This window comes from Acromyrmex echinatior, chromosome 2, assembly GCF_024713525.1.
Source record: "Acromyrmex echinatior isolate Ae372 chromosome 2, ASM2471352v2, whole genome shotgun sequence".
Classification (NCBI taxonomy): Eukaryota; Metazoa; Arthropoda; class Insecta; order Hymenoptera; family Formicidae; genus Acromyrmex; species Acromyrmex echinatior.
Genome location: NC_141853.1, coordinates 1,510,466 through 1,524,771, shown reverse-complemented (window position 1 = coordinate 1,524,771; position 14,306 = coordinate 1,510,466). Strand labels below are relative to the sequence as shown.

General features: G+C 30.5%; 3 protein-coding genes across 3 annotated transcripts; 2 read left to right on the top strand and 1 right to left on the bottom strand.

Annotated features, from left to right (window-relative positions):
- The first annotated feature begins 58 nt into the window (after positions 1-58).
- On the top strand, positions 59-4,512 carry LOC105152698 (protein phosphatase PTC7 homolog). The gene is made up of 5 exons (XM_011067117.2): positions 59-524; positions 2,349-2,528; positions 2,624-2,822; positions 3,742-3,998; positions 4,306-4,512. Exons 1-5 carry the CDS (start codon positions 275-277, stop codon positions 4,353-4,355), a joined length of 936 nt encoding a protein of 311 aa, XP_011065419.1. The 5' UTR covers positions 59-274; the 3' UTR covers positions 4,356-4,512.
- Positions 4,513-5,375: 863 nt separating this feature from the next.
- On the bottom strand, positions 5,376-9,786 carry Der-2 (Derlin 2). Its single transcript, XM_011067118.2, has 6 exons — positions 9,646-9,786; positions 9,212-9,277; positions 8,844-9,011; positions 8,401-8,523; positions 8,100-8,263; positions 5,376-6,898 (listed from the first exon to the last, which is right to left on the bottom strand). Exons 1-6 carry the CDS (start codon positions 9,742-9,744, stop codon positions 6,796-6,798), a joined length of 723 nt encoding a protein of 240 aa, XP_011065420.1. The 5' UTR covers positions 9,745-9,786; the 3' UTR covers positions 5,376-6,795.
- A 457-nt stretch (positions 9,787-10,243) lies between these two features.
- On the top strand, positions 10,244-14,208 carry rdgBbeta (cytoplasmic phosphatidylinositol transfer protein 1). The gene is made up of 8 exons (XM_011067119.2): positions 10,244-10,385; positions 10,556-10,704; positions 11,071-11,159; positions 12,196-12,203; positions 12,271-12,342; positions 12,449-12,547; positions 12,635-12,790; positions 13,102-14,208. The coding sequence occupies exons 1-8, from the start codon at positions 10,335-10,337 to the stop codon at positions 13,333-13,335; spliced, it is 858 nt and encodes a 285-aa protein (XP_011065421.1). The 5' UTR covers positions 10,244-10,334; the 3' UTR covers positions 13,336-14,208.
- The last annotated feature ends 98 nt before the right edge of the window (positions 14,209-14,306 follow it).

Sequence of the window (14,306 nt, the reverse complement as noted above, 5' to 3'; positions counted from 1 at the left end):
GAGAGAGAGAGAGAGAGGAGAGAGAGAGAGAGAGAGAGGGAGAGGAGAGAGAGAGGAAGAGAGAGAAAGAAAGAGAGAGAAGAAACGGGAGAGAAAAAGGATGGCAATAACATCGAAACGACTGTGAGTCGGCGAGATAATTGTGAGCCGAAAAGTGAAACGGAACAAGCAAGAGGAATGTGTGTCGTGATGCTGTTGACTTCGCTGATGCTGATCACATGCTGGTTCTCGTCGTCGTCATCGTGAGTGGTGATACTCGTGAGTCAAAATTGCGATGCAATCCATCTACTGGACTGGACGATTGCTATCACGCGCGCTCTGGAATGGCATCGCGAGCTATAGCTCTGCGTGCAGTAGTGAGCAACAGTCAAGCACGGCTATTGTGAGCAGCAGGCGCCACGAGGCCTCGCTTGTCTCCGCCGTATGCGGTTTTCCGAAGGACTTTGCCCGAAGCCGAATACGTAGGGGCCAGTTTGGCGACGATGCCTGGTTCACTGCTAGATTCAGGACAACTGAAGTTATAGGTGGGACCAAAGAACCTGTGATCGCATTCCTCTGAGCTTACATTATGCATACTGGAAGTTTGTTTCTTCTAGTTGCATCTTTAAGTTTTCTCTTATGTTTTTCTTTTTTTCCAAATCCCATGCATCTATTTAAAGATCTAATAAAAGACCTAACAATAAGATAAAATAGCTAAGGGACTTCACTTTAGTCTAATCTATAATGTGTTCTTTACTTTTCTTGCTTTTTATTTCGTGCTCTTTTTTTCCTTTGCGACCATTTTAATTGCATTTCATGTGTTCCTTGTCTCTTCCGAAATTCATCAATTTTCATCTCGGACATCAGAAAAAATTAGATAAGATGCAAAAAAGCAAAAAGTAAAAAATGGTAAAAAGCAAGAAACAAAAAACAAAGTGCATATTGTATATTGTAGAGTAGGCTTTTAACTATTTTTTCTTTTCATCTCTCTTTCTTCAAATTATTGTTTCAATCTGATTACGGATTTATCCTATACAGCTGAAAAAAAATATATATAGACTGAAACATTTTACAATTGCATAGTCATATTTGTAAGTGTAATTGTAAAAAATCAATCACAATCAAATATAAAGAGAATATTCAACTATGATAGATCAATTCTTACAATTACCAATTACTTGCAACTACACTTATACAATTGTAGAATAGGATTTACACTTTGTTTCTACAAGAACATGAGAGTTTATTAGCAACAATGTAAAATTCATGAATCGCTTAACAGACAATTCAGATTTCAAATATGCTGTTGAAAAAAAGATCTATTTTTTAACTGTATTGTTATGATACTTGCTACTTAAAATGAAATAAGTATACATTCATTGGTGCAAAAAGAGAGAAGAAAAGTATGAAAAAAAAAGAAAAATAAAGATTGTAAAAAAAGTGAAGAAAATTGCAGCCAAAAAGAAGACTTTAGATTTGCCGTAAAACTACATTTTAAAAGATGATAAGATACATATATATATTTTCTCATTTGTCAGGTGTCTCATATGTAGTATTTAGTTGAACTTTTTGCTACACTTTCTGCATTTTCCTACAATTTTTGTCCTTTTTTTAAATAAAAAGGCTTCTAGTATATTAAATATGAAAATTTAAAAACCTATAATTTTAATTGCTCAGTTGCATCAGTGCTATTTTGACTTTAAGCGAGGCTTAAAGCTCTCTCTGTCTCTCTCTTTAGGCTTTAAAATGAGACAAAGAATTTTAAGTCTTAAGCTCAAAATAATTGATGCAACCAAACCTAAGTGATTTTATCATTAATTCTTTAAATTTATTTTATATATGCTGATTTTTTTGCTTTCTTTAACATACAGATGCATGCATTTTATTTTAAATATAAAAGTTTAATATCTTTAAATAAAGATGCATATACAAGAAAAAACAAACATATTCACTTTAATTTTTTTATATAATTTTTGCTTCAAATAAATAATTATCAAAATAATGTTAGACATTTATATACATATTAAGTATGAAGTATTTAATTAATTATACTTCATGTATGTCTATAAAAATGCATAATTACTGTACCTTATTGGTATAGATATAGTTTATTTAAAATATTTATAAAGTACTTAATAATTTAAACTTAACAATTTTATGCGTATAATGTTATGCTTATTAAAATATAAAATATATAATAGATTTTGTTTAAAACAATATAATTATATTAATAATATAATTATATGATGTATATACATTTTGTTTTCAATTTTTAATTTTTAGATTAAGTTTTATACATGAAAATATAAAATTGACCAGCAGCTTTTTCAGATATTTGCCTTATACAGGTATTATTTGTTATGCTTCAGGTGTGGCTGATGGTGTGGGAGGATGGCGACACTATGGAATTGATCCAGGAGAGTTTTCTAATTTCTTAATGAGAACGTGTGAGAGGCTAGTCTCCATGGGTAGATTCACACCTACAGAACCAGCTGGCTTATTAGCACGTAGTTACTATGAATTGTTAGAAAATAAACAACCAATATTAGGTAAACAAATTGCTTTCAATAAAAAAATTAGAGATAAAAGTATTCAGAAATGTTCTAAAATTATTTTAGACATCGATTATTTCTTTGGTATATAGGTAGCAGCACCGCGTGCGTAATAATTCTCAATAAAGAAACGAGCAGCATTTATGCAGCCAATATAGGAGATAGCGGTTTTGTAGTCGTACGAAGGGGAGAAGTAGTACATCGGTCCTCAGAGCAACAACATTACTTCAATACTCCTTTCCAATTGTCATTGCCACCTCCAGGACATTCTGATCTAGTACTTCGTGACAGGTAGATTATTTATTATTATGTATATATTGATAAATATTCTGTTTATATGTATATTTTTATATATTTATGTTATATGTGAGATTGCCGTGAAAAGTTATTTTTTAAGGGGTTAGAATGGTGCAAAATTTTAAAAAAATCGAAAAAATTTGTTTGCTTTAAAAAATAATTTAAATAAAAAGTGTTTAAAAAGTATTTAAATAAAAAGTGCTTAAAAAGTATTTAAATAAAAAGAAACCCATAGAATATGGAACAAAAGATCTTAAGTATAAATTCGAGTTAGTTTCTGAGTTACAAAGTCTACAAAATTTGCACTATATAATATAAATATGTTGTAGAATTTTAAATGCGTTTTTCTTGAAACTTTGTTTTTTAAAATGGTGTCGAAGGTTTCTCAGAATATACTCATCAGATTGACTTGAATTTTGGTTTTTTATTACCCTTATTATAGTATTCTCTAAGCATTGACCGAGGATTTTTAATAATATCATTATTATTTTGCAAGGTACTAATAAATTAATTGACAATATTTGTGCCAAAAGTCAAACCAAAAGTTAAAAAAAATTTTTTTCAGTCAAATTTTAATAAATTTTGAATAAACTCGGTCAATACTTACGGAATACAATACACTTCAGTAATTTTTTTTGTTTCATACGAAACAATATTGCGAAATCATCGACATCAATGACTGATGCGAAAAAAATTGATCTTTCATAACATTTTAATAAATGGTATTAAGATGTTTATTACTTTTTTCTTTCATTTTGCATATTTTATATCTTCAATGTGTACTTGAATAAGGTATCAAAATACAAGTCTGCAGCTTTTTTATTTCTTCAGCAATCCACGCTTAAAAATTACCTATTTTTACGGCTGATCACACCGCTGTCTAACCTCTTAATAATATTTTTTTTCTTTTCAGTCCGGAATCCGCCGACACTTCGAGTTTTGGTGTCGAGGACGGCGATGTGATCCTTCTGGCAACCGATGGAGTATTTGATAATGTGCCTGACCAGTTGCTAGTCACAGAGATGCGTAAAATTGAAGGCGAAAGAGATCCAACGAAAATACAGTGCGTCGCTAACACGATAGCATGGATGGCACGTCGTTTAGCTTTTGATGACGCCTTTATGTCTCCGTTTGCTCAAAATGCCCGTGAGAATGGGATCGATGCAATAGGTATGTAAAAAAAAAATATTAATTGTTTATGCCGTATTTTAAGTAACATTTTTCGATAACAAAAAAATCACTTTCTATAAAAATATCTTGAAAAGTTATAAAAGAAACTCATCATATATAATTTCTCATTATCTCTCTCTCTCTCTCCCTTCCCTCTCTCTCATAAAAAAATTTAATATTAAATGAAAATTTTCTTTTACTCATTGCGCTTGGACTTAATTCACTAATATAAATAAATAAATGTAAAAAGTTTAAATTCAAGATATTTAATAAAAAAGCATGGAAAGATAGATTTTTAATCTTTCAGGTGGTAAACCAGACGACATCACGGTGCTTTTAGCAACAGTGGCGATATGATAAAAACAATAAGAAACAAGTGTACAATAGAGCCCTGATGATCATTGTATTATAGTCCATGTCATTGCGTATATGTATTTAGTTATACATCATTATATTAATCCTATTACGCTAATCATTTATTATTTAAATCGAAATAAATGGTTTTATAAAATCATTTCTTATACTATTCATTATTATTTTCTTTACAACAACTCTTTGATAATTATTAACTATTAAATTCAAGGAATACATTGTGCGAAGGAAAAACATCCTATGATCCTGGAAGTCAAAGATATAAGAAAAGATAAATATGTGCAAATTTAATAGTGTTTTTCACTGTCAGAACTGGTGCACATTAAAGCTGTACATTAATTTAATCTGGGAGATATCTCAATTAATAAAATACCCAATGTATATTTCATCAAATACATAATAAAATGTATTGAGGATTTCGTATGGTTTTCGTTTCTATATTTTTATTACGTACATTTTTATGTCGATTTGTGTACAACGGCTCTGCCAATGAAAAACGCTATAAGAAATTAAAATGATATAGACATTCGAATCCAGTATTCAAAAGGAATAAATAATTTAAAGGACTTAAAATCTCTAAGAATCTTAGAAATTGAAATTATTAGAACTATTAAAACAACGATAATTATTCCTCGCAATCGTACGGGAGTCTAAATTTCTTATTTCTTTGCTTAAATCAATCCACTATAAAATATATTTGCATTAACATTCGGAGGTGACTTATGTTAAAAATTCACAACTGTTTAGCTTAAGATAACTGCACGTAGCACTCACGAGAATCACAGAAAAAGTTACATCGAAGCTAATTATTAATCGTATTTGGAAAAAATAATCCACCTTTCCTAAATAAGAAAAAAAAATTTCAAGATGCAAAACTATCTAAAACTTAACTCACACTTTAAATAATTCTTAGTAATTGACTATATAATAGATTGGTCCTAGAAAAAAAAACATTACCTTTCCATCATTCTGTAATGAAAAGGTAATGAAAAAAAGAAGCGACAGTTATTAACTATCAATGCAAAATCTCCATTGTATTCATATAGTACATAATATACACGTATGAACAAAGTGTGGGAAGTGTATATATATTATTTTTTCAATTTATATTTAACGATTTGTACTTTGTAGATGTTACCTATTGATTACACTTCGCTACAATAATAAATATAAATAAATACTTTAGTACAATTTAAAATACTCTCCTTGTCACAATGGCATTGTTTTCCTCTTTCTTCCATCATAGATCTTGCAAGAACTATGAGTACAATTAGTGTATCACAATTACCACTGATCGCAAATATCTTACAAAAGTGACATTCTCAATATAATAAATCTAATTAATTCGCGAGTGGAAAATTACAATTCCCGTGTTGAACCGGAAGTTTATTCTCTAGCGACAGATAGAAGTATAACCCTCGGAATGCTAATTCAGTTGCATTCGCGTACATTAAAATTTTATTTCTATCGAATTAGAGAATTTTAAATTCTGCAGCAGATATAAATCTGCGGGATACGACAAACTTTAATATTTATTATTACTAAAACATTTTACTCAGTACATGTTTAGAATGAAATAAGTTATTATATACGATATTAGGATCGTATAAACAGCTTATAGACTGAAATATTTAATAACAACTAAAATTACTAATCTTACAATTTAACTCATTTCAAACTTAATGAAAAACCTATGAAAAACAAAATAAAGTACGCGACATTCTGTTCGCGGTATTCTAAATAAAACAATTTAATTCATATTTTCTGCAATAGCATTAGAAGCAACATTTGGTTTCCAAAGCTAATATAGATTCTATACGTAGAAACGAATATCGAAAAACACATATGAATGTATAAATGGAATTTAGGAAAATCAATAAAGTTTACCGATTATTTAAGTGCGTTTCTCTGTAGCTTCTTCGACTATATGCAGAGTGTATAAATATTCGCGCGTTTTCTGTCTACAAATTTCTTGAGAAGTTAACAATTATATACTAAGGCTCAAAAATTTTAAAAAATAATAAAAGAAAGACCAATACTTGGCTTGTCTTTTATTAAGCCTTTTCTTTTATATTTATTAATTCCTTGAAAAGACTTTCCTTCGATGACAATTTGATTATTATTGAAGATTATTAATCGCAATCTTTAAGTAAAATCTTATATTGGTATCGAATTTTTATTAAAAAAATATCAGCTTATGCTTTTATTATGTTTTTCGAAAGATCTTTAATGGAATGAAATCGCTCGATCTCTTATACACCCTATACATATATTATCTTTTACGTGTATCACATTGTACATCTTTGCATACAAACCCAGGTTCTAAAAATTGTTATACATAATTTGAAAGGAACAATGATAGCATCAATCCTCGGACAATTCAACGCAAGAAACAGCATCAAGAAGAGAATGCTGAATTTTTCGATTATTGTACATTAGCTTCTTGTCCCCAATTGAAGCCACCTGGCCGATCTTCTGGTGGTGGCATATAATCTGGATCCTCAGGATATGCATCAAACAAAGTCTTTCTAAGAAGAAAAAATTATATTATTTCTCTCGTCAATAGTCTATCGTTTATTTATCGCCATTCAACTTTTGAGATATTTCTCGATAAAGGAGGCTGAATGAAATTACCAGATTTTTTATTAGTTTAGCTTGAAATTAACGTTTGCAAGTGATTTAGCACATCGAATGTACGAAAGAAACATACATAAAAAAAAGTTCCATTGCTTAGGCTAAAATTGGCTATTTTATACAATGTCCTAGACCCTAGACAATGAATAAAATAGATCAATTTTGATTAAAGTAATGGAATCTTTCTTATGCATTTTTATTTTATTATATGTATTTTTTTTTTATATGTTAAATCATTTGCAAACATTAATTTCAAGCTAAACTGACGGAAAAATATTGAAAGTTGCAATAAAAAACTAGATTTGGATGAAATTATGTTACTTTTAATGCGATTTTCAACGTGTTGCCATCAGATCAATTTGAAATAAACGTATCTACATGATGCAGTACATAAAAAAAATACAAGAAAACCGCATAAGAGGTTCCATTGTTTAAGTCAAAATCCAGCAATTTCACCCATCTTCTTTGCTCGACAATTTAATTAATAAAGCTATAATTTTCATTTTAAATAATGATCATAATAATTAGGGATACACTGAATAGTAAAATTATCGAACATCAGATATTGGATATCCAGTAGGGTAATTATCTGATCGGATACCGAACATTTCCTTGGATATACTTGAATATATATATATATATATATATATATATATATATATATATATCTCGGATATCTCTGGAAGAAAGCTTCCAAAAAAAGCAAGGAAAAATAGCTATAATAATTTTTTTCATCTTCCCGAAAAGAGAAAGAGGAAAAATGAACTGTGCAAGAAATTCTGTATTAATGATGCAATTTTCAATATAAAATTTGCATCACTAATACAGAATTTTATGTTTTTTAGCTGAATTTTTTATTATATGGATTTATATATGGATTTTATGAATTATTATATGGATTTATATATATATATATATATATATATATATATATATATATAATACCGAGTACTATAATGATATCTGGCTATCCGACCGGATAGTAGGTATAAGTATCGGATAATATCGGATACTTCCTGGATATTCTAGTAATCATCCCTAATAATATAATCACATAATTTTAATAATCTTAATTTTAATGTTAAGTTTGCTTACAATATTTGAGGAGTTTTTAGAATTCGGAAACCACCTCTTATCCGAGGAAATACATCCTCCGCGAAATAGTAAGTATGCCCTACTGCCATTCCCACAAGATCAACCCATATTGTATTGCCAAGCAACACAGAGAAGCCTAACAGCACCCACGGTAAATACGGAGCCTAAAAAAAAGTTATGGGTAATTGTAACATGACTATTTATTAAATAGAAGTCAGAATAATAATGCAATAGCTAATTACACAATATTAATAAAACAAAAATAATGCATGACATGTATATTGCCTTAAATTGAACCTACTTGGAAGTTTAAAAGTCCGAAGAAGTTCATCCTGATAAAAGGATTTCGTCGTGACCACACGTACACCAACATTATTGTGAATGCATGCCCCAGGAATAGCAAATTGACGAAGAATGCAAAAGTCTATGAATAGTTAAGGAACAAGGACAAAAATATTCTTAAAAAAGACATTTTTTAAATAGCAAACATTAATAATTATAACTATAATTACCATAATCATAATTATAATTATCATTGTAACTACTACAATCTACTATAAATTATTATTATAATTATGAAGATTATTATATACACAAGTGCTATTAATTGTAATTGTTATTAAGACAGAAATGTAATTTAATTGAATTATTAATAGAATATTAGTGTTGCAATCGATAATATTATAGAATATCATTATAATTATAATTATTGAAATTATAATAATTAAAATTTGCCAAGGATACAATCATGCATAATCCACCAAAAATAAACATCATCACAAAATCAGCTGTTCTCCTGCGGAAAGATCCTTCCTCCAACATACGACAATATCGATATGTGAAGATCATATTGAATAATAGATTGAATCCAACGTTTCCAAAGAACAGAAATGTTGTTATTAATCGCCATATCTGAAATAATCCAGTATAATACTTTTACTTTAGGATTACTTGTGATTGTACTGTTGATTTAGTACATGACAAAAAAATCAATTTGACAAAAAGTACAAATCTATTCATAAATTTTCTTCTAACGATGATAATAACCTTTGAATTATCTTACATAATAAAGTCAATTTTACATAGTCATTTGCATATCTATACTTTCATACCTGGTATTGCTCCACAATAAGAATAGGATTGAAATACAGTTGAAATGGGGATACCAAGTCTAATTGCTGAAACATTTAAAATAATTATACATTGCTGACAAGCAAATATATTTTATAAACTCAACGAAATCCATTTGTTCATTCGATTAAAATTATTTCCTAATTATCAGGCTTCTCTCTGTATATCATTTTTATACAATCATTAGGCAAGCATCAGTGGCAAGGATAAGTGCTGAGTCATCAAATGTGCTCAACTTTGACTTGAGTCTTATACTTGAATCTTACAAAATAAGTATAAGACTTATCTTGCAGAAACAGATAAAGAGAGAATTTATAAGATAGGCATTTTGGAAGATTCGGGTTTGGACCCGTGCGACGGACGGCCAATGGGCGAGGTTGATCGACGGGATTAAAAAAAAACACGAGATAAGTACCACAGCAAGGGTCGTGATGACGCAGGCTGTGGTGTAAGCCCGCGTCACCACGGGCATCTGCTTGTATTCGTGCCATAATGCTTCGTAGGCCATTGGCATCGATTGTCGGCGACCTCACGCCGAACGTATTCCTTCGTTCGCACCAAGATCTCGCAGCTACATACACGCCGCTCTCCAATCCTGCTGCTCGTTTCACCATCGCATGTCGCACCGATGCGCGCGGCAATGTTACCTGCACATCGTTGCCCGCAAACGCGATTTCGTCTCCGTCGTCCGCTTTGCACACACAATTTTTGTACACGTAACACGTGAAACTGCGTGAAACGTGAAACTGTCGGGGGAGGGGGAGTGCACGCCTGAATTTTCGCGCGAAATACGCCGTCACTGCCAATCCACACAGGCTGTCACGAGCTGTCGGACTGTGACTTTTTCGCCAGCAGATTGTCGATCTGTGCTCATATCGATCACTGCACCAACGACGAATTCCACCAAACTTCTCGTCGCCACGGTCGCCGTTGCGCGCGGGTTGTAATGTTTATCCTATGGTTTATCCTACGTAACGTCGGACGCGAAAAATCACGAGAATCATCACAGAACATATAGAATTGTGTCGCTCCTCCAGTAAGGACGCATGTAAAACGGACTTGATCAATCATTGCGTTTGATCGACTGTCGGAAATAATTCAAGGATGGTTCTTACTAAGGAGTACCGCATTTGCATGCCGCTCACTACGGAAGAGGTAACCTTCGAACGCTTATTTAATTATTTATTATTTTATTCGATAATCGAAAGTATTTATCCCACTCATTTGATAATCGTTACCTATCGTATATTGATCTTTTTTTTTTAAAGATGTCGAAATCTTTTCTCTAAGAATCTTTGTAATGATCGATCAATTTCTTTGTATAGTATCGCATTGGTCAACTATACATGATCGCCAGACATAGTCATGAACAATCCGATAACGATGAAGGAGTGGAAGTGGTTGAAAATACTGTCTGTGAGGATCCTGTTCACGGAAAGGGTCAATATACTGAGAAAAGAATCCATCTGTCTAGGTAAATTTTATTTTTAAATATATAACATATAAGCATAGTTCCATAACTTATGGTTAACTCTTAATCAAGGTTTAACTTATTCATTGTCTCTTTCCAATTTTAAAATTGGAAATAGATAAAAAAGAAATTGAACCTGAGTTAAGAATTAAGTATGAGTTGTGGAACTGAGCCATAGAAATACATACAGTATTGCAACAGGTATGGATGTTTTCCAGCAAGGATACAGTATAACATGCGAATCATTTCATCCTTGTTTAACATTAGTAAACAACAAGAATATGTCCTTGCTGAAAAATGTCCTATATAGGAGTTTTATAGTGCTTGCTTTCTTGAAACAAACATTTTCACTATCTCTTTTTTTTTCAGTAAACTCCCTTATTGGATTCAATCCATCTTGCCACGAATATTTTATGTGACAGAAAAAGCATGGAACTATTATCCCTTTACTATAACAGGTATGTTTTGCTTTGTTTGCATGATATAATCACAACACTGAATTACAAATTTTGAATCATTTTTAAACGGTGAATCTGCTACTAGAAAAGTTTCATCTGGTCGAATTTTTAAGATATTGCATGTCAATTTTTAAGACTTTTTCTAAATAATTTGCGATGAATGATGAGAAAGGCAAATCCACTAGAATTTGATGATAATTAAGAAACATCAGGATACTGGAATGAAAACATGCTAAACGATTACTGCTAGATCAGACCTATCTAACACTTTGCTTGTGAACCAAAACTCTTCCACTTCTCCACTATCTCGGTAGAGCAAGACGGAGTAAAAATAACAAAGAATAGACATTAAGATTCCATCTGAATTCAGATTTGCCCAAGCATCAGAAATCTGATCATCGTCAGTTATTATAAAAATCATTGATCTTAAGCGTCGAAACATTTGATTAAAATTTTATTGTAACATTTGGGTGTCACAGACAGGATAATAAACAAAATAAAAACACCTACTATAATTGCAAATTGAAAAATGGGTTTCCTTTTGGTTCTTTTTTATGACATTTAGACAGACCTGAATTCAGACAAAATCTTGGTGTCTAATCCTTTGTTATTTTCGCTCCGTCTTACTCTACCGCGACGGAGGAGAGATATAAGCATTTCGGCTTACGAGCAAAGTGTTGGACAGATCTATACTAGATATTAATCCATGCAAATATATTAAAAAAAATCGCTTCTTATATTTGAAAAACAAGACCTAATGGAAATATTTTAATGGCACATTCTGATTTAACATTGAAAAAATTACCCTAAGAACAGCCTTCATTTACTCTTGCACAAAATTTTGTAAACTAGTGTAATTGTTTTTTATCAAATTTTACAATCATTACTTTAGAAATTGGAAGTAACATGACTCTCTTTTAGTACTAATATAAATAATGATTTTCAATTGTTGGTATTTAAAAAAAAAAGAAAGAAATTAAACTGTCTTAATTTTTTTTTATTTTCTTGCATGTTTATTCCTTCCTGACGACTGCAGACTACACTGTGAGTAACGTTCAGTATGAATATTGTTATAAAATTTTATATTATTCTTGAATTTCTTTTCTTTCAGTGTTCCTTTATGCCAAAGTTTCATATAGCGATAAACACACGGTATGAAAACAATAATGGCTCCACAGAAAATGTAAGTAACTTATTATTACATCATATTTATAACATACATTTTGTTATTACTTTTTATTTAATAATATAATATTAATACTGATGATTCTATTGTTATTAAATTATAGTGCTTAGAGCTGTCACCCATGGAATTGATCCATCGAGAAGTCGATTTTGTAGATATTGCATATGACGAACTCTCCGCAAAACATTACAAAGAGGAAGAAGTAGGCTTGCCTATAACCATAATTTGATTCATATTTAATTCCTAATATTAGATTTTAATTCTAATCAAGATGTCTTAATTGTAACAGGATCCAAAGTACTTTCAATCGAAAAGAACAGGCCGTGGCCCTCTGGTTGAAGGTTGGAGGGACACAACACAACCTATAATGTGCTCGTATAAATTGGTTCATGCCTCGTTTGAAGTCTGGGGTATGCAAACGCGAGTTGAAGATTTCATACATAGAGTAAGTTTGTCTAATTGACCATTCATCTGCCTTACATTTTAATAATATTTTTTTCAACAGTTGTATAAATAATCATTACTATTCAGAATATATTTAATATTTAGTAATACAAAATTATATGAAGTAACAACTGAGATTAGTGATTTTACTTGTATGGTCCAATAAGATTCTTATTGTTTATATGAATTCGATTTTTTGATATACAGATTGAATGTAATATTCAAAGAACAGTAACAGTACTAAACTCTAGAGTCTTTTCTATTAAAAGTTGTGATTACATATTGATTATTTTATTTTCTTTTTGATTTTAGTGTATAAGGGATATTTTAGTGTTGGGTCACAGACAGGCATTTGCCTGGATTGACGAGTGGTATGACATGAACCTGGAAAATGTACGGCAATATGAGCAGAAAATGCAAATCGAAACAAATGAAAAGGTTAGACTGAAAAATCAACTTGATGAGAAACAGACCGGTACACCGTCCTCATCTATGCCAACTACGCCAAAGTCACCCACACAACGATCGTGGTTTTCCTGGTCGTAGCCACAATTAGTGCAACAATTGATTTTGAGCTCTGCAGCAGTTTTCTGTCGCTCCGGTTAATATTAAAAAAGAAATGAATGGCAATCTCTGTTGTTCATGCTCATCTTTTATCTATCTTAGAGAATGCACAAATCAATCATGACATATTCTTTAAATGAACTTTACACTAGTAATTTAATTGGTTTTATTATAGTAACACACACAACTTACGTAGTTTTCCTTGAAAAAAAGTACAAGAAAAATAATTTTAGAAAATGTAAATAAAACTTAAAAATTTGTTATTAACCTAATTTTAACCATAGTATCTTTTTCGTGAAAGAAAAATCTAAGAGGAAGAAGATTATGATTTTAATTTTAAATAAGAAAAGGCATCATATTATTTTTATCAATATTATTTTTATTAAAGGAATATGTCTAATTGATTACTGCATTTTTTGAAATGTATACATAGGCGTAGTTTCATACACGTTCCATACATAAGCTTGCTGTGAAACGATTTTACGTACTTTCGTATCATAGAATACACCTGAAAATATCATACTCCGTATGCGATTACACAGTTAAATTTTAAGAATGCCTAAAGGAAATTGGTTTAAGTCATTCCACAAAATGGCATATGTAGTTAAATTTTAAAATTTAAATCGTAAAGTTTAATTGCACATTTTAGTGCACATCTTACATATGCGAAACGTTTTATTTACGTTTTGCTCGCGCGCGTTAGCAGTAAAATAATTTTATCGTGTACAATTTTACGGTGAATTTATAATGTATGAAATATTTTATTTGCAGTTTAATGTATAGAGGCACTGAAAAAGATATAAAAATATATGTGTTTGCAAATAATTATTTAAATAAACATCTTATTTAAATAAACATCTTCATTTTATATTACAATGTATTTAATTTAACGAGTCTTAATTCTAAGAAAATCATAAAATTTGTAATATGTTCTTGTAAGATTAATACCTACA

What these genes read in the sequence shown, in the direction of transcription:
- LOC105152698 (XM_011067117.2), top strand. Translation starts at nt 275, where the DNA reads ATGCAATCCATCTACTGGACTGGACGATTGCTATCACGCGCGCTCTGG. An exon ending in CAGGACAACTGAAGTTATAG is followed by an intron (nt 525 to 2,348) that starts GTGGGACCAAAG and finishes GTTATGCTTCAG; the next exon opens with GTGTGGCTGATGGTGTGGGA. An exon ending in AAATAAACAACCAATATTAG is followed by an intron (nt 2,529 to 2,623) that starts GTAAACAAATTG and finishes TTTGGTATATAG; the next exon opens with GTAGCAGCACCGCGTGCGTA.
- Der-2 (XM_011067118.2), bottom strand. Translation starts at nt 9,744, where the DNA reads ATGCCAATGGCCTACGAAGCATTATGGCACGAATACAAGCAGATGCCC. An exon ending in TCATCACGACCCTTGCTGTG is followed by an intron (nt 9,278 to 9,645) that starts GTACTTATCTCG and finishes TAAATGTTTCAG; the next exon opens with CAATTAGACTTGGTATCCCC. An exon ending in CTAAAAACTCCTCAAATATT is followed by an intron (nt 6,899 to 8,099) that starts GTAAGCAAACTT and finishes TTTTCTTCTTAG; the next exon opens with AAAGACTTTGTTTGATGCAT.
- rdgBbeta (XM_011067119.2), top strand. Translation starts at nt 10,335, where the DNA reads ATGGTTCTTACTAAGGAGTACCGCATTTGCATGCCGCTCACTACGGAA. An exon ending in ATAATGGCTCCACAGAAAAT is followed by an intron (nt 12,343 to 12,448) that starts GTAAGTAACTTA and finishes ATTAAATTATAG; the next exon opens with TGCTTAGAGCTGTCACCCAT. An exon ending in TTGAAGATTTCATACATAGA is followed by an intron (nt 12,791 to 13,101) that starts GTAAGTTTGTCT and finishes TTTTGATTTTAG; the next exon opens with TGTATAAGGGATATTTTAGT.